Genomic DNA, 18,519 nt, shown 5'->3' on the forward strand with positions numbered 1-18,519 from the left:
ACTGCTTTTCTGGTCACAGGCTTACAGCCATGTTGCAAAATATACAGTCTTATCCAGCTAAAGCAGGCATTTATTAAACAGAAGGAAAAAGGAGCGTGTTAGGAAAGAGAAGAAATAAGGTGAGGAAGTAAGAGGACACACAGGGGAAGATTGGGGGCGGGTGTGGAAAAAAAGAGATGAAGTCTCACATCCAAGCTGGGGTTCTGGAGTTAGCGTGTGAAGGTGGCAGTGCTCTTCTGGGTTCCTTTCTCTGGCCTGATTTGGTCAGTGATATCCGTATAACCCACTTTGTTTATATTAATTAATTCTGTCTCCATCTTATATGCAATTGTTTAAGAAAAGATGTAAAGGTCATTGTGACAATATATAAACTTTCAGTTACTTTGAGGACCTGCTTCTTCTCTGGTGAACAGCTGACACATATCCTTTCTATCTGGTATTGTTGCTGCCACCATCCCATATTCACTCCTTGTTTCTTTTAGACTCAGAGTTAAAAGGGTTTAGTCTTTTCTCCCCAGGATCTAGAATACCAAGAGATACGCTCTTGCTTGTAATAATTATTATATAGCATCACTTCAAGAAGTGGCAATCAGGTGCCTAAATAACTAAAGGCTTGTCTACACTTGAAATGCCAGGGTGGCACAGCTGCAGCACTGCACTTCTGTCTACACCGTGGTGTTGTCTACACCGGGGTGAGGTCAACTTAACTTTGTCACTCAAGGGTGAGGATTTTTAGTATAGACCAGGTCTTACACCATTCTACTTATGTGGGAAGCTTCTGGGGCTAGGGACACTAAGGTCAGCTATTTTCAGCCTTTTCAGGTTCCCTTCTCAGAGCTATACCAACACTTCTTCATTTAGCCCATTCTCCAGGCAAGTCTAGCCTCTGTCTGCCATGTCATAATTCCCAGATCTCCCTCTCTCGAGATCCACTTTCCAACTGTCACCTTGACCAAACCCCCCAGTGGTTCCGTCTCCTCTGGTGACATCACCACTGGTGTTGTCACCAGCCTGAGAAGTTCCTTCACACTTACATTTTACAGTTGAGTTCATAATTAGAGTAAATTTGTAGGCTCAATAAGCACAACTGGCTACAAACAGACTCAGGTCAATAGCTTAGATAACTTCACTGGGCCACTGTGACATCAGTGCTAACCCAATCAATCACCACCCATCATCTGCAGCTAATTTATATGCCACAATTCTGTTGGGTAGAATGGCTCTGGTTCAAGGGGAGACTGGAAACATGCAGCTTATGTGGCTAAACTCACTGATCTTTAAAGATTGCATAGCTGCATACTAGCTCAAACATCAGTGCTTAAAAGGCTCCCCACCTTAAAAGGTTATCTTGGCACGACTCCCATTTTGGCAACACAGACAGGAGAACTGAGGCAGGAGTACATGGGGTGCCCTTAAAGCATGGCGACATTGGGACTCATGGACTTTGCTTTCCCCACACGTAATATCACATAGTACCAATCTAACTAACACAACCCTGCAAGCCAGTAAGTCAATTAGAAAATCAGTGCCAGATTCACAAAGTACATTTTGGCTTCTTTGTGTTACTCTAGTGTATTGATGAATCTGCCTTAAAAGTTTACATTGAACTAAAACAAGTTAATTTTGTTTGCACGTATCTTAAAATCATTAGAAATATTACATATATCTATGGTACTTATATAACTATAATGTCTAGCATTCGACAATCTTTTCAATGTATTTATCCTCACAACACCCCTGTGAGATCGTACTTCCCTATTGCCCCCATTTTACAGATAGGGAATTGACAAATAGAAAACTAAGTGACTTGCTTAAGCTCACAGCAGAGCAGACAATTGAACCCAGCACCCATAGTCCCAAGTGGCTGCCCTAACCACTGGACCATCCTTCCTCTCTTGTAGGCAGCATTCTATTTGGATTCCTTGAGTAGAAGAAATAGCAAATAATCGAAGTAATAATAATACCTTTTAAAAAATTCTACGTAATTAGGACTAGGTAAGAAATGGGAGTTGACACATCTCAAATCACTAAGCTTTGTTACTGTTTGAAATCAAACAATAAATGGTAAGAGTGCTGTTATGCCAGGAGAGTCCCACAACAGATTTGTAAGGTGAGGTGCCATTCATTTTGTACTTGAAGGTGTGTCTACGGAGTGGTTGTTGCCTATCCAATTGTACAATAAAACAAGGTGCTGCTTGTGTTTCTGGACTTTGCTGCAAAAACTGTCAGGTAAGAAAAACGTATAGTAGGTTTTGTATTTTATGGTAAACTGAATGTTTCATTACTTGTTTTAAAAATTAGTAGCCAGTGGCAATACTATTCATTTTCACAATTTCCTGCTCAAGTGCTGCATCTGCTAATCCCATGTAGATGGGTTGGGATTAGAGTTGAGCAATTTGTTTTTAGCAAATAGTTTATTTGCTGAAAAAGGAAATTTTAGTCAACCCAAAACCATTCGCTAATTCATGTAGAGTTCTCTGAATGATTTTAATCCAATCAAATATTTTTGGATAACAATCCATTATGCATGTCTGAATCGTCATTGGGCCAGGGAAAGTGAGAATGATTTTATAACTTGGCAGTTAGGGCACTCACCTAGGATGGCAGCTAAAGCTGTCAATGACAGACTGGTGAGAGGTTGAAAGGACCTGCCCATCAACATCCTCTCCAGAATGTTCTGCCTCTGTTGGCAGTGCATGGCTCCAAGCCCTATTGGAATGTCTACTCGGCTTTTGGGAGCAAGCCTCCCAGCCTAGGTCAACAGACTTGTGCTAGTAGTGTGTGCTCTAGTGTGCTGTGTAGACAGTGCTTTGATGTTGTGGCTTGGGCTGGAGCTCACTCTCCAAACCTGGGTTTGAGAGCACAAGCTCCAGCCTGAGTCAAAATGTCAAAGCACTGGCTACACAGCTAAAAAAGTGCACTATCACGAGCCCTCCTAGCACAAGTCTGTGGACCTTGGCTGAGAGGCTCCTTCCCAAATGCTGTGTAGACATACCGTATATGAGTTCAAAACATCCCCCAATTGATATTTTCCCCAATATTATCTTCCTACCTGGACTTCTAATTTTTGTCTATTGTCCTTCTCTTCCTTCCTCCTCATTCTTGGCTTCCCGCCATAGCATGGAGTGCCTATATGTCCAGAGTCATGTGAGCCTGGCCACTGTCAAGATGGCTCACATGAAGGAGGACAGCCTATTCCAGCTCCCAGTGCAAGATATCCTTATTTAAACAGAAATAAGTTCCTCTTCTGCACTCTCTGGAGATCTGTCTGAGATTTCTCAGATCATCTGGAGGAGACCATGGTGACAGCCATTCCCCCAATTTAGGATTCCACAATAAAGGATAAAGTCACCTCCTCTAGACCCCAGAAAAGCCTGTGTCAACAGCAGAGAGTTCTTGTGCTATCACTGATGCAATAAGTGTGGCACCTGCTGCTGCAAGAACCAGTACAGTTGTAGAAAGTGCTTCCATTCAGCCCACCCTACAGATCAGTATCTCAACTGGTCAGGACATATGGGACTCAGAAGAGAAGCTCATGGGATTGAAGAAACTCTATATTCACTTCCACTACTTACCATCCTTACAGCCCTTTACTTCCAACCTCATGAGTAGGAGTCCTCTGACAGCAATCCAACTTCATCACGTCACCCGATCCTTCCATACCAGTTTCTCAGGAAAACTTGGCAAAAGTTCCAAAGGATGTTTTCTGACAGATGTGTAGTGCTTGGCACACTGATAGGCCTTCTTTTTCCTCAGTGCCTAGTTATTCAGAAATATTTGCCACAAGGCTGCATTTACTCAAAGATTCATGGAATCCTCTAGAATTGGCAGAGGAGGAAGCATCCGGACTCTCCTTTCAGATAAAACAAAGCACATTCTTACAGATCTACTTTGCTACTCCAGGCTTGTCTTCCTCTCCCCAAACAGAAATCTCTGATGTATCCTCGTGGAGGTCCAGCCATCAGCTCAAGCTCAACATGGCTAAAACAGAGCTGTTAAACAATAATAGAATACCATTTATTTAAATATTTATGGATGTTTTCTACATTTTCAAGTATAATGATTTCAATTACAACACAGAGTACAAAGTGTACAGTGCTCACTTTATATTTATTTTTGATTACATATATTTTCACTGTAAAAAAATAACTAAATAGTATTTTTCAATTCCCCCATTACAAGTACTGTAGTGCTATCTCTTTATCATGAAAGTTGAACTTACAAATGTAGAATTATGTACAAAAATAACTGCATTGAAAAACAAAACAATGTAAAACTTTAGAGCCTACAAGTCCCCTTTGTCCTACTTCTTGTTCATCCAATCGCTCAGACAAAGAAGTGTGTTCACATTTGCGGGGGATAATGCTGTCCGCTTCTTGTTTACAATGTCACCTGAAAGTCAGAACAGGTGTTCGCATGGCACTGTTGTAGCTGGCATCGCAAAATATTTACTGCCAGATGCACTAAAGAGTTATATGTCCCTTCATACTTCCACCACCATTACAGAGGACATGGGTCCATGCTGATGACGGGTTCTGCTCGATAACGATCCAAGCAGTATGGACCGACGCATTTTCATTTTCATCATCTGAGTCAGATGCCACCAGCAGACAGTTGATTTTCTTTTTCAGTGGTTGGGTTCTGTAGTTTCTCCATCAGCATGTTGGTCTTTTAAAACTTCTGAAAGTATGCTCCACACCTCGTCCCTCTCAGATTTTCGAAGGCACTTCATATTCTTAAACCTTGGGTCAAGTGCTGTATCTTTAGAAATTTTGTTACCCGGAGTTCTTTCAACCCAAAGCTCTTGGTAACTTTTACTCTGTGTGAGGTGGTGTCAGGAAATAAATCAGGGGAGACACGGCTGTCCAACCGATAGATGGCTGGCACAAACAGAACAACACAAGAGTGCTTTCACTTAAAGCTACACTTTACTTAGTCTCAAGCACTTACACACATCCGCAACAGACTAGTAAAACACCCCCAACCCTTGATAATTACCGAAGCTGAGTATGGCTTTCGAGTAACACAGCGGCAGGCTTCCATTGGCGAAATCTTCCGTCTGCCGGTGGGGACTGCAAGATGTATCCAGAGGGAGAGTCCAAAAAGAGTCCAAAAGAGTCCCCAAACGAGTCCAACCATCTCAAGCTTTTTCCCCTTATTTATACATTAGTAATAGAATGACATGACATGTCCCTTAAAGAAAACTTGTTAAGCAAGCAGTTCCAGTGGGCAAGCAAGAGGCTCCTTCTGATTATTGATTAACCAGGTGGGTGTTTTTCCAGAGTTTGCAGCCTTGAGACCACAATAGACATTCCTGGGGGCACAGCCTGCTCTTTTAAAATGGATGTATCAGCAACTTCAACACAATTCTTATCAGGAAGGACATGGGGTCAAGCTGCCCTTTCTGAGGCACCCAAAACTCCCCCCCCTCCTGCCTTGGTCAAGCTGAGACTGCTGAATGGCCAATTTACAGCTGGCTGCCTAGGCTGCCTTTAACAATAAGCCATAGTGGTTTCAGGCACTTTACTGGTTTGCCAAAATCTCCCCATACAATTTCACATTGGTAACTTCTTTGTGTTTTGTCAAATCTGGAGTAAAAGTATTCTTAACATGAAGAACATGTGCTGGGTCATCATCCAAGACTGTTATAACATGAAATATATGGCAGAATGCAGGTAAAACAGAGCACGAGACATACAATTCTCTCCAAGGAGTTCAGTCACAAATGTAAGAAACACTTTTCTTTTAACGAGTGTCATCAGCATGGTAGCATGTCCTCTGGAATGGTGGCTGAAGCATGAAGGGGCATACAAATATTTAGCATATCTGGCATGTAAATACCTTACAATGCCGGCTACAAAAGTGCCATGCGAATGCCTGTTCTCACTTTCAGGTGGCATTGTAAATAAGAAGTGGGCAGCATTATCTCCCGTAAATGTAAACAAACTTGTTTGTCTTAGAGATTGGCTAACCAAGAAGTAGGACTGAGTGGAAATGTAGGCTCTGAACTTTTACATTGTTTTGTTTTTGAGTGCAGTTATGTAACAAAAAATCTACATTTGTAAGTTGCACTTTCATGAATAAGAAAATGCACTACTGTACTTGTCTGAGATGAATTGAAAAATACTATTTCTTTTATCATTTTTACAGTGCAAACATTTCTAATAAAATAATAATATAAAGTGAGCACTGTACAGTTTCTATTCTGTGTTGTAATTGAAATCAAAATATTTGAAAATGTAGAAAAACATCTAAAATATTTTAATAAATTTCAATTGGTATTCTGTTGTTTAACAGTGAGATTAAAGCTGCGATTAATCTTGATTAATTTTTTTAACCATAATTATTTTTTTGAATTAATCTCGTGAGTTAACTGTGATTTATCAGCAGCCCTAATCCTTTCATAATGTTGCTGCAAAGATCATTTTCCTAGTCTGTCGCTTTGACCATGTCACCTGTCTTTTTACTTCTCTCTTCTGTCTCCCTCTTCTATATCACATTAAATATAAGCTACTTTTCTTCACTTTCAAGACCCTTCTTGACAAATCCCCACCATGTCATCTCTCATTTACTACTGAGTGTTCGACGCTCAATCCAATCCACCCCTGGGGTCAGCCTCCATTACCCGCTTGTTAAATTTTCAAACAAGGACTTTCATGCTTTCTCCCATGCTGCCCCTCATGATTGTGAGGAGCTCTCCATAAACGTTGATTAAAACTAAGCAATTACCCTCCAAAACCACCTCAAAACTCTCCTTTTCCTTAATGCCTACCAAAAATTGACAATAGTTAGTCAAATTGTTTCCTTGTATGCTCCCCTATCTATCTGAATCCATCATTTGTCTCTTGTCTTATACTTGGGCTCTGGCTCTTTGGGGCTGGGACTGTCTTCTTGTTCCATATTTGTATAGTGCCGAGCACAGTGAGATCTGGGTCCTTGGCTACAGCTCCGAGGTGCTACAGTAATACTTCTACTAAGTATTCATTCTGTAGAGGATATTGATAGGTGGGTCCCGTCTCCCTCTCCTCAGTGACAGAACACTGTGGGTGAAGAGACCCTAGCTATAGTCTCAGCAGACTCCACATGAAAAAAAAAAAGAGTAGATAGGCAAAAACTATATTTTCCATTGTTCATTGTTATTGATTAAAAATATGAAGAACTTATCATAATTTGGGAGTGGGAAAGAATCATATTTTAAATACTGGAATTAGAGTGCACTCCTTAATTAACAGCACAAGGAGTATTTATGTTGCATCTTCCTCTTACCTGATCTGTGTTAAAATAAATGTCAAAGCAACTGCAGGTGGCTTTTTTTCTTACCTGTTAGATGTTTGGGGACTCCTAGAACAAACATATTTTAAGAAGGCAAATGACAGCTTGTGGAATAGGCCTCCAGAGAGAAATCCCCTCCAGATCCTTGTATTCTTATTTTAACAGTTGCACAGACAAGGGAAAATATGCAGAGAAAGTATTGGTGAGTGTGACCTTCCTGAGTACTGCAATGGGACTTCAAGCTGGTGCCCAGAGAATGTATTTAAGCAGGATGGAACTCCGTGCAGTGACAAAGACCGTTGTTTCCAAGGGAGATGCCGTAACCACGAGAGACAGTGCAAAGCTGTATTTGGCAAAGGCAAGACCTGCATTATTATTTACAAAAACACATAGCAGCATGAATTAACTCTTAGGAAATTGGCCAGTTCTTATATGATTGTTGTCTGGGGGCTAGGCAACAGACTTTTTGGGGCAGGAGGCTCTGCCACAAAGGAGGGAGAGTTTGTGTGGCTGCTGGGAGTGGCTGCAGTATTGTTTGATCCTGCCTCACCTCTGCTGGGAAGTTGACCTTGTTGGATAATCTGTGCCCTGTTGTGTTTTCCCGACAGATGTCTGAGTAGTTGAAGTCCCCCATCACCACCAAGTCCTATGCTTGGATGTTTTTGTTAATTGTTTAAAAAAGCCACACCTGCCACTTTTTCCTGGTTAGGTGGTCTGTAGTAGACCCCTACCGTGACATCGCCCCTGTTTTTTTTACTCCTTTTATCCTTACCCAGAGACTTTCAACAACTCTGGCATCTATACATTTTTAATATATAAGGCAACACCTCCTCCCTTTTTTCCCTGTCTGTCCTTCCTGAGCAATCTGTACCTTTCTATACCAATATTTCAGTCATGTTTGCAGTTCCCTACTTGCTAGCTCCCCTTGGTCACTTAGCCTCTGGCTTTTAAGGCCTTCTCTTCAAGGTTAGCCCTCTTCTCATTCAAGCTTTTTACTATATTTCACTCTATGCTTTTTCACATATAGTGATGCTCCCTCACCAGCGTGACCTACTCTGTCGTTCCTGTATATTTTATCCCCTTTAAAAAATTCTCCTCTAAGTGATGTCTCTGTCTGAATGATGTAATCCTCCACACCTGTTGTCTTTCCCACAGTCCTTAGTTTAGTTTTAGATGCCAGCAATTATTGCATGAGAGTTTATTGGTATTCACATACACCTGGTTCCAAACACACATGTGGGAGAGGCTGCAGCCCAGAGGTCCCAGGACTGTCAGATTCACTCCGTGCGTTCTGATAATGATGGAAAAATTGTGGATCATCTGGGCAGAAAAGTATTTACTTCTGTTGCATTTGGCATAAGAGTGGCTAATTATCAGACTGTGATGGAACGCTACTGCTACCCTCTATGGGGAAAAGATGAAGGTATTTGCAAAATCTGTCCCTGAAGATCAGAGGAAGTTGGGTAATGACCTCATTTCTGAAGGATAACTTGTTGAAAAAACATGATTTAAGGGCATTTGATGCCTCTGACACTTCTGCCAGAGCAGATGCTTTTGCCATCACTCGCTCATGACAAGCATGGCTTAGATCATCCGGACTCCCTCTAGAAAAGAAGACTAGCATGGAGAATCTTTCCTTTGAAGGACATAGATTATTAAGTAATAAGATGGATGAGAGCTTCAAGAGAATGAAAGATACTACGTTTACAGACAGATATTTGGGACTATAGCAACAGCCCAGAAGACAATCTGGTGCACCAGTATTCAGCTATCAGAGGCACCAATACTCAATGTTGTCTTTAACGTGTTATTTTTCACATGAGTACAGCTACCAGCATTAGCAAAGCAGAAGCTATTAAACCCTGTGCAAAGGGTAAACAAACCCCAGGGTCAACATCTGAAACAGCCCTCAGGCTACAAGTTTCTTATGAGTCCTGAGAAGTGCAGACCAATTTTTACACATTTTTTACCTACCCCATTTGAAGACTGCCATATCATGGCTATGACAGCTAGCGTACTATTATCCCAGTATTACTATTATTAGAAATAATACATAGTAGATACCTTATTCAGCTCAATTCTCTCCCTTTATCATAATCCCAGTTCAGATTCAACTCCCATGTCATAGAATCATAGATTAGGGTTGGAAGAGACCTCAGGAGGTATCTAGTCCAACCCTATGCTCAAAACAGGACCAACCCCAACTAAATCATCCCAGCTAGGGCTCTGTGAACCTGCGAGCAGAAGTTCTCTCTTCAGGAAGCAGTGGTCATAGTATAGGGGAGTTCAGTGTGAAAGCATTGTATTCCTGGCACGTCCTATTCCCAAAGGAGGACTGAAATCTTTGTTTTGTAATAGACCTAAAGAAAATCAATTCCTTGACCCTGGCTCAACCAAGAGATCTTCAGTGATCTGAAAAAAAAAGGAGGCCTACAAAAAGTGGAAACTAGGTCAAATTAAAAAGGATTAATATAAACAAATACTACAATAATGTAGAGAGAAAATTAGAAAGCACAAGGCACAAAATGAGATTAAACTAACTAGGGATATAAAAGGTAACAAGAAAAATTTTACAAATACATTAGATGCAAAAGGAAGACCAAGGACAGGAGAGACCCATTACTCAATGAAGGGGGGAAAACAACAACAGAAAATGTGGAAATGCAGGAAGTGCTAAATGACTTTTTTTGTTTCAGTTTTCACCAAATAGGCTAGTAGCAATTGGACATATAACATAGTTATAGTATGATCAGAGGCTAAAATAGGGAAGGAAGACATTAAAAATTACTTCAACAAATTAGATGTCTTCCAATCAGCAGGGCTTGATGAAATATATCCTGGAATTCCCAAGCAGCTGATTGAAGAAATATCTGAGCCATTAGTGATTATCTTTGAAAAGTCATGGAAGATGGAAGATGGAAGAGAATCCAGAGGACCAGAAAAGGGTAAATATAGTGCCTATCTATAGTAAGGAAAATAGGAACAACCCAGGGAATTACAGATCAGTCATCTTAATTTTAGTTCCCGGAAAGATAAAGGAGCAAATAATCAAGCAGTCAATTTGCAAACACGTAGAAGATAATAAGGTGGTAAATAACAGTCAGCCTGGATTTGTCAAGAATAAATCAAGTCAAACCAACCTAATAGCTTTCTTTAAGAGGGTAACAAGCCTTGTGGATAGGGGAGAAGGGGTAGATGTGGTATATCTTGACTTTAGTAAGGCTTTTGATACTTTCTCGAACATCCTTCTCATAAAAAGACTAGGGAAATGCAACCTAGATGGAGCTACTATAAGGTCGGTGCATAACTGGTGGGAAACCTGTTCCCAGAGAGTAACTATCAGTGGTTCACAGTCAAACTGGAAGGGTGTATTGAATAGGCTCCTGCTGGGATCACTTCTGTGTCCAGTTCTGTTCAATATCCTCATCAATGATTAAGATAATGCATAGATTACATTTATAAAGTTTGCAGATGATACTAAGCTGGGAGGGGTTGTAAATGCTTTGGAAAATAGTATTAAAATTCAGTATGATCTGGACAAACTGTAGAAAGGGTATCAGAGGGGTAGCCGTGTTAGTCTGGATCTGTAAAAAGCGACAAAGAGTCCTGTGGCACCTTATAGACTAACGGAAGGTGCTCCAAAATGTCTGTTAGTCTATAAGGTGCTACAGGACTCTTTGTCACTTTTTGTAGAAAGAGTCTAAAGGAAATAGGATGAAATTGAATAAAGGCAAATGCAAAGTACTCCACTTAAGAAGGAGCCATCAGTTGCACACATACAAAATGGGAAATGACTGGCTAGTAAGGAGTACTGTGGAAAAAGATCTGGGGATCATAGTGGATCACAAGCTAAATATGACCCAGCAGTGTTAATACTGTTGCAAAAAAAGCAAACATTATTCTGGGATGTATCAGCTGGAGTGTTGTAAGCAAGATATAAGAAGTAATTCTTCTGCTTTACGCTGATTATGCCTCAACTGGAGTTTCTGTCCAGTTCTGCGTGCCACATTTTAGGAAAGATGTGGGCAAACTGGAGAGAGTCCAAAAAAGAGTGACAAAAATGATTACAGTCTGGAAAACATGACCTATGAGGGAAGATTGAAAAATTTGGGTTTGTTTAGTCTGGAGAAGAGAAGACTGAGAGAGCACATGATGATGAATTTTAAGTACATAAAAGGTTGTTACAAGAAGGAGGGAGAAAAATTGTTCTCCTTAACCATTGAAGACAGGACAAGAAGCAATGGGCTTAAATTGCAGCAAAGGCAGTTTACGTTGAACATTAGGAAAAACTTCCTCACTGTCAGGGTGGTTAAGAACTGTAATAAATTGTCTCAGGAGGTTGTGGAATCTCCATCCTTGGAGATTTTTAAGAGCAGGTTAGACAGTGATGCTCTAGATAATATTCAGTCCTGTCATGAGTGCAGCAGACTGTATTAGGTGACCAAAGGAGGTCTCTTCCATCCTACAAGTCTATGAATATCTTCCCTTTCAGCATAACACTGGTTTCTAGCTTTTGACCTAAAGGACACACATTTTCATATTTTAATCTGTCTGGCACACCACAAGTATCTTTGTTTCCTACGAGGGAAGGATCATTTCCAGTTCAGAGTCCTTTGGTCCTTCTACTGCCTCCATACAATGCACAATATTAATACACATTTATTTAAATAGTGATATACCTTAACATTTATTCAAACTTATCCTTTTTACATTTTAACTGTTAGAAAATGGTGAGTGATGTATTCCTTATTTACTAGATTATTTTGTTTCTGATTTATGCCAAGCTGCATTTGGATGGAAATTGAAATTCATTTTAAAATGCACAAAACCAGCATTTTAATTTTTTTTCAATGTATGTATTTAATTTAAAAAATTAAATCAGATACTTTTACATCATTGATTTTTGTACCAACCAATACTGTCTCATTATTTATGTTCCCCTGTTTATAGTCCCATTCTAAGGGGAGGGCTGGCATCTTTTAAGCTTGGAAAAAGGTACTTGTTTTCCTTAGCTCCAGGGCGAAAAGGTTGGGACTTGAGGGATCAATGATTTTTTTATACGTTGTAAAAGGAGCCAAAATGACCCCCCAAAAAGGAGGTTTCCCTGTTTCCAGTTCCTGGGGCCAGCTCTACACCAAAACATTAGGTGAACCCAGCTATGACACATGTGGTGTGAAGAATCCACATCCCTGAGCAATGTAGTTAAATTGACCTACCTCCCATTATAGAGGGCACTAGGTGAATGGAGGAATTCTTCTGTTGACTTACCTACTGTGTCTCGCAGAGGTGAATTAACTATGGCAATGGGACAACCCCTCCTATCACTGTACTGAGTGTTTACACTGAAGTGCTACAGCTGTGCTGCTGCAGCATGTCTATTGAAGACATAGCCTAAATCTGAATAAATGATAGCAAGCAACAACAGGGAGCTGAGGGCAGCACACCTGCAGAGCCTTGAAGGTGACAGCCTGTAACATCATACTAAGTGTATTAGTGTGACCAGAATAAAGTCTAGAGGGGATTTGCAGGGAGGGGGTAAGGGGGTTCCCTAAATCGTGGTTTTCTGTCTTGTTAGATCATGATTTCTACAGAGGACAGCTTGCTTATTTACCAGATGAGAAGTCAGGAGTCACCAGTGTGTTTAGATGTTCATAGATGTTTGGCTGCATGTGTGTCTTGTTACCAGCTTTGCCCGTTATTTTGGGGTATGCTCATTTATTAGCGTTATTCTTCAGGGTGGGGGGGTGTCTGTACTTCTATCAATGTACTGTTTGTGTCACTTGTGTTCTCATATGGAGCTCTACTTCTCCCTCCAGCAAGTCCCTCCCAGTGGAGCTATCCTGCAGGACCTTGGTTCCTCAGGGCTGGGTTCTTCCAGCCCCAGAATCAGACGAACACACACACATTAACAGAGCACATCTGAGAGGACCAGGTCAATCAGCACTCCCAAGCTGACCCCATATATCTCCCTGGATTCAGTAGGCTGCGTCAAACTGCACCTCCAAGCTTTCAGCATCATATGTCCCAGGTTCAGTACATCTCTATCTCCACTTTCACACTACAATTGTTCTGGTAGTAACCCACTTGATGAGCAAACTCCACAGGATTTTTGGACGCTTCAGGGATCTTTTAGCTTAGGTATGAGGAGCGTTGCTGCAGAGCAAATGAGGAAACCAAAAACTACCCACAGTGGGGCGGGGGGCGGAGAGAGAAGTGACCAGCTTAATCATGAAAGTTATTTATTGCCAGGTAATAACCATAGGGGAGCCAAACAAACAAAACAATTATAATATTAAATCTAACTTAAACTTGATTATAAAAGTCAGGTTTAGAAAACTATAACTGATCTCACAAATCAGGGTGAGAAGGCTATACTTAGAGAGAGAGCTGGGTTCTCACCACTCCGTGAATTTTGACTCCATCCAAGGTCCCAGGTGGTGGTAACTCAGGGTCCAGAGTGCTGGAGACAGGCAGAGCCTACAGCATGATCAGTCAGGAGAAGATGAAGTCCCAATGGAACTGATGCAGATTTTGGATCCAGGTATCAGAACACTTATTTGAGCACGGGGAGGGTTTTTTGTAGAGAAACAACAATGGTTCAAGGGAGAACACTAGATTTGTTTATGTGTAAACTGATGGCTCAAGGGAGTATACCAAAGTTGTTTTGTTCGGGCTAGACAATGGGAGCTGATCATTCCTGGCTTTGGGCGGTGTTCCTTGGAGGGAGCTCACAATGCAATTAGGGAGCTTCACTATTTTGTATACCAATAAAGGATTTATTACTAGAATTGGTCTGATAACTCCTGAGCTGGGTGTGTGTAGGCGTGGTCTCATTAACATCTGGAGCAGAGATTCCCCCATCATGCAGTGATTCCCTGCTTTGCTGGTCCCAGCGTTCCGTGTGGTTCTTGCCTTGGAATCTTTGTTCTCCATTCTGGACCCTACCTCCAGCATCTCAGAATCTCTTCCTACTACAGGAGCCATCTCCTGCATGTGCTTCGTATTTAGGAAAGTAGGTCTAAGAATATTAGGGACTTCTCCCAGTTTGCCCACTGCTTTGTGGATATCAATGTTGGAGTCCTATATCAGCACAGCCTTCTTGCCAGAAGAAATGGTGGCAAAGATTCAGTCAGCCATGGCCTTGCTGCACCATGTCAGGATGTCATTTTCTTGCTCAGATTAATGGACTAATAAATTAATGGATTAATAGACTCAGCTATGCAGGTAAAACATTATACCCAGCTGGAAATGTGGTCTATCCAGTAATGACTGACAAAAGTATAGACATATTTTAGATATGTCTCTAATAGTGATCATAACAAGGAGTGTGACCCTGCCTCTGTCATGATGGACTGTCTCAAGATGAAGAGAGTAGTTTTCAACTGTCCAGCAGAATCAGCAACACTAACCTCAACTACATCCAGCCTGGGCAGGGGAGCTCACATTGATAATTTGTGGCCACTGGAACTCCCAGGAAAATAAACTAGATATCAGTGTGCTAGAACTCAGAGCAATATGCTGGGCTCTCAAATCTTTTCTGCCTAAACTATATTTGAGCATAGTGCCACTTTTTAAGGACAACATAGGCCAGCTACAATCAAGGAAAGTGATGCATTATATAAACAAGCAAGGATATACACATTCCACACATCTATGCAGGGGCAGTGGTGCATTCAACAGAAGATCTCTCCTGTACTGCTACACCTAGCAGGGAAATGCAACAGTATTGCGGACCAGTTGAGCAGAAATACAGTAGAACTCCAGGATTGGTCACTGAACACCTCAGTGATACTGAAGATCTCCAACTTGCGGGGATCATCTGCATGTAGATCTCATTGCATGTAGATCTCATTGCAACCAGGTAAAATGAGGTAAAATGTTCCAGATCTTGCTCAAGAGCAGGACATGACAGCCAATCAAGCTCAGACACATTTTTGATAAACTGGCGGCAAGATCTTCTGTATGCTTTACCCCATTTCTCATCCACAATGGGACAGAGCCAAAGTAATTCTAGTGGCTCCATTGTGGCCAAGTGGTTCTCAGTCCTCCATCTAACAAAAGGAGTTTACCAATCTCTTCTTCTTCCTCACAGATTCGTTGGAGAGTTGATCAGATCTGACAACCTGGGCTGTGGGTCTTTGATAGAATTAGAACAATCTTGCTGTCTGCTGGTTCATGTCCTATTTAACTGTAGGAAAGAATCAACCCATAAGTGTTATAGCTTCAAATGGGAGAGATTCATTTTCTGGGTAAACAGGAGTAATGTAGCTGCAACAATGGCTCCAGTTCATCATATTTTAGAATTACTGCTACAGCTGAAACTTTCAGATCCCTTTTTATCAGCTGTTAATGTCCACCTAGCAACTCTATTGGTATAACGCTCTCATAGATAACAAGTCTGTATTCACACATAACACATTTAAGACCTTTATGAAAGGGTTCAGTAAATCTTCCTACACGTTAAAAACTCTTAACCAGCATGGAACCTCCAGTAGCTAATGAAGCTTCCATTTGAGCCAATAGCAGAATGGTGTTTATTTTAACTCTCAGTTAAAACAGCTTTTATCATAGAATCATAGAAATGTAGGGCTGGAAGGGACCTTGAGAAGTCATCGAGCCCAGCCCCAGGCACTGAGTCAGGACCAAGTAAACCTAGACCATCCCTGACAAGTGTTTGTCTAACCTGTTCTAAAAGCCTCCAATGATGGGGCTTCCACAGCCTCCCTTGGAAGCCTATTCAATAGCTTAACTAACCTTATCGTTAGAAAGTTTTTCCTAATATCTAACTAAAGTTCTCTTGCTGCAGACTAAACCCTTTATTGCAGCAAGTGAGATAGCATTAACATCTGTGTAATTACTGGGGTTGCTATGTGCTGGAGTACATTAAATCCCTAAGGAACTAGGAGCATACATGGTGTACAGCAATTTAGAAGTGCTGTAGGTGCTTCAGCAGCTAAGCCTTGTTGATGATAGCTCTGGTAGGTCCCAATGATTAAGTGAAAGGGTAATGCGCTAGAGCTGGCAGGGGAGGGAAAGTTCGCAAATAACCTAGGTATAGAGGCTTCACAGTTACAGTGCAAAGTTTGCAACAGGGGGTTCTTGTTTTGGGCCTTGGGGCAGTCCTATTGAAAATCAGGGCTCTTCAGGACTAGTGCCTGGGATGCCCTCTCCAGTCTAATCTCTGTTGAAGAAAATAAGCTCTTGTGGGTTTCTAGACCAGGCTCCGTTAGTTTCTCTCATTGGGGCCCTCTGTACTAGCTTTCTTCCACCGTCCCATAAGTCCCATACTGACCTGCACCCAGCTGTAACATTCAGCAGTCACAACCTGTTCCACACATGGCTCTGCCTACAGTGCCTGGGGTTTCTTCTCAACAGCTCCTGCTTTGTCATGTGGCTGCTGCTTTTTAAACAGAGCCCAGCCCCTTCCTGGTTCAGGACCTTTCCCCCTCCTGGCCAGAAGAAAGGGAAATGCAGTGTGAAGGGCTAATGGGGGTTGAAGTCTCTTGCTTAACTGATCCATCACATCTGCTAGAAGAGTGTGTGAATTACAGGTTCTCATGGCTGACCCACCATTCACTGTTTTCCATAAGGTAGAGGAGAGCTACATCCCCATCCCTAATTTGGTGACTGAATTTTACATCTATCTGTCAATTAACTCACTAGTATTTTTTCTAAGGCCACACCTGTGCAAGAGAAAACATGCTTCTTACTTTAGGTGCCCAAAGGTCTTTAGCTTATTATTTCGATAGGGCTAAATAATTCAGATTGAGCCATAATCTATTCATTTCTATCCTGATAACAAAAAGAAACAAGTGCTTTAGTCTCCTACACTCTCAAAATTGGCTAGTCTATGCTTTCATGAGACCTACATTTTAGCATCAGACTCTATTCTGGAGAGAATTCGGACATATTCCACTAGGAAGCTTCAATGACCAGGGGTCGGCAACCTTTCAGAAGTGGTGTGCCGAGTCTTCATTTATTCACTCTAATTTAAGGTTTTGTGTGCCAGTAATACATTTTAACGTTTTTAGAAGGTCTCTTTCTATAAGTCTACAATATATAGCTAAACTATTGTTGTATGTAAAGTAAATAAGGTTTTTAAAATGTGTAAGAAGCTTCACTTAAAATTAAATTAAAATGCAGAGCCCCCCCGGACCAGTGGCCAGGACCCAGCAGTGTGAGTGCAACTGAAAAGCATCTCATGTGCCGCCTTCGGCACGCGTGCCATAGGTTGCCTACCCCTGCCTTAGACAATGGTATGACTTAGACATATTCCTTTTATACAGATTTCTAGTGCTGCAATGTCGAGCTCTTCGCAAACATTTCTCAAACCCCTGTTCTTTGGATTCAGCATCCAGATTGGATGCACAATTTAGCAGGGCAATACTTCAGTCTCCCTTTAATTATAGGACTCACCTTCATCTAAAGGGAGTACTGCTTGTCACACTGTCCCATGGGTAGGAATATGCAGAGGACATTTGAAGAAGAAATAGAGGTTAGTAACCCTGTAACCAGAATTCTTGAAGAAGTATTCTGCATATTTTCACTCAGAACCCACCCTCCTTCTTCCTTGGAGTCCTAAGTACAACCTGGGACTTGGAGGAGGCAGTGCAAGTCACGGAGGTGGGTGAAGCACCATGTCCCCTTTTATAGCCTTGCCCTCAGAAAATTCAGGAATAGTGAGGGCCGGGGTAGGAGAGGATGTGAGAGTTCCAACAGGCACTGCTACCTAAAGGTTCCACCATCACATCTGCACATCCATGCCAAAGAACTCTGGTTACAGGCAAATAACTTCAGTTTCCCCTTAGCCCCTTGAAATTATTGGAGGAATTAGTATAATGCACTGTGCGCTTTATTTGTCTTATAATTTACCTGGTGCTTTCCCCCCCCTTTTCAGCAGCACATCTGGCCCCACTGAGTTGTTTCAAAGCAGTGAATACTGAAGGTGACCGGTGTGGCAACTGTGGTGGGGATGGACTTACTTACAATAAATGTGAAGAGAAGTAAGTTATATATATATTGATGTCTCTGATCCATTGGAAAATGTACTAAGAAACCACTGTAAATAAAACTCTCTTATTTTAAGAAGTAGTGTAGGAAAATAAATCATACACAAGTGAGAAGAGATGCAGAGCAGCCTTTTAATTCAGCTTCAGGAAGCTGGTACACAGTTGAAAAGATTAGTGGTTGTCTACTCAGCTCTGCTGTTTTGTGTTGAACGACTTGTTGGCGACCAGATTACTTGCT

The 18,519-nt window shown here is 41.5% G+C and overlaps 1 protein-coding gene across 1 annotated transcript in view; it reads left to right on the top strand.

The window, feature by feature from the left end:
* LOC128830151 (disintegrin and metalloproteinase domain-containing protein 20-like) overlaps window positions 1-18,519 on the top strand; it is a 191,173-nt gene that overhangs the window by 102,238 nt on the left and 70,416 nt on the right. The window contains exons 13-15 of the mRNA XM_054015910.1: window positions 2,140-2,229; window positions 7,438-7,630; window positions 18,170-18,275. Of these exons, the coding sequence (XP_053871885.1) occupies window positions 2,140-2,229; window positions 7,438-7,630; window positions 18,170-18,275 (389 nt within the window). The remainder of the gene's footprint in view (window positions 1-2,139; window positions 2,230-7,437; window positions 7,631-18,169; window positions 18,276-18,519) is intronic.

The sequence above is a fragment of the Malaclemys terrapin genome, chromosome 1 (genome assembly GCF_027887155.1).
Source record: "Malaclemys terrapin pileata isolate rMalTer1 chromosome 1, rMalTer1.hap1, whole genome shotgun sequence".
Classification (NCBI taxonomy): domain Eukaryota; kingdom Metazoa; phylum Chordata; order Testudines; family Emydidae; genus Malaclemys; species Malaclemys terrapin.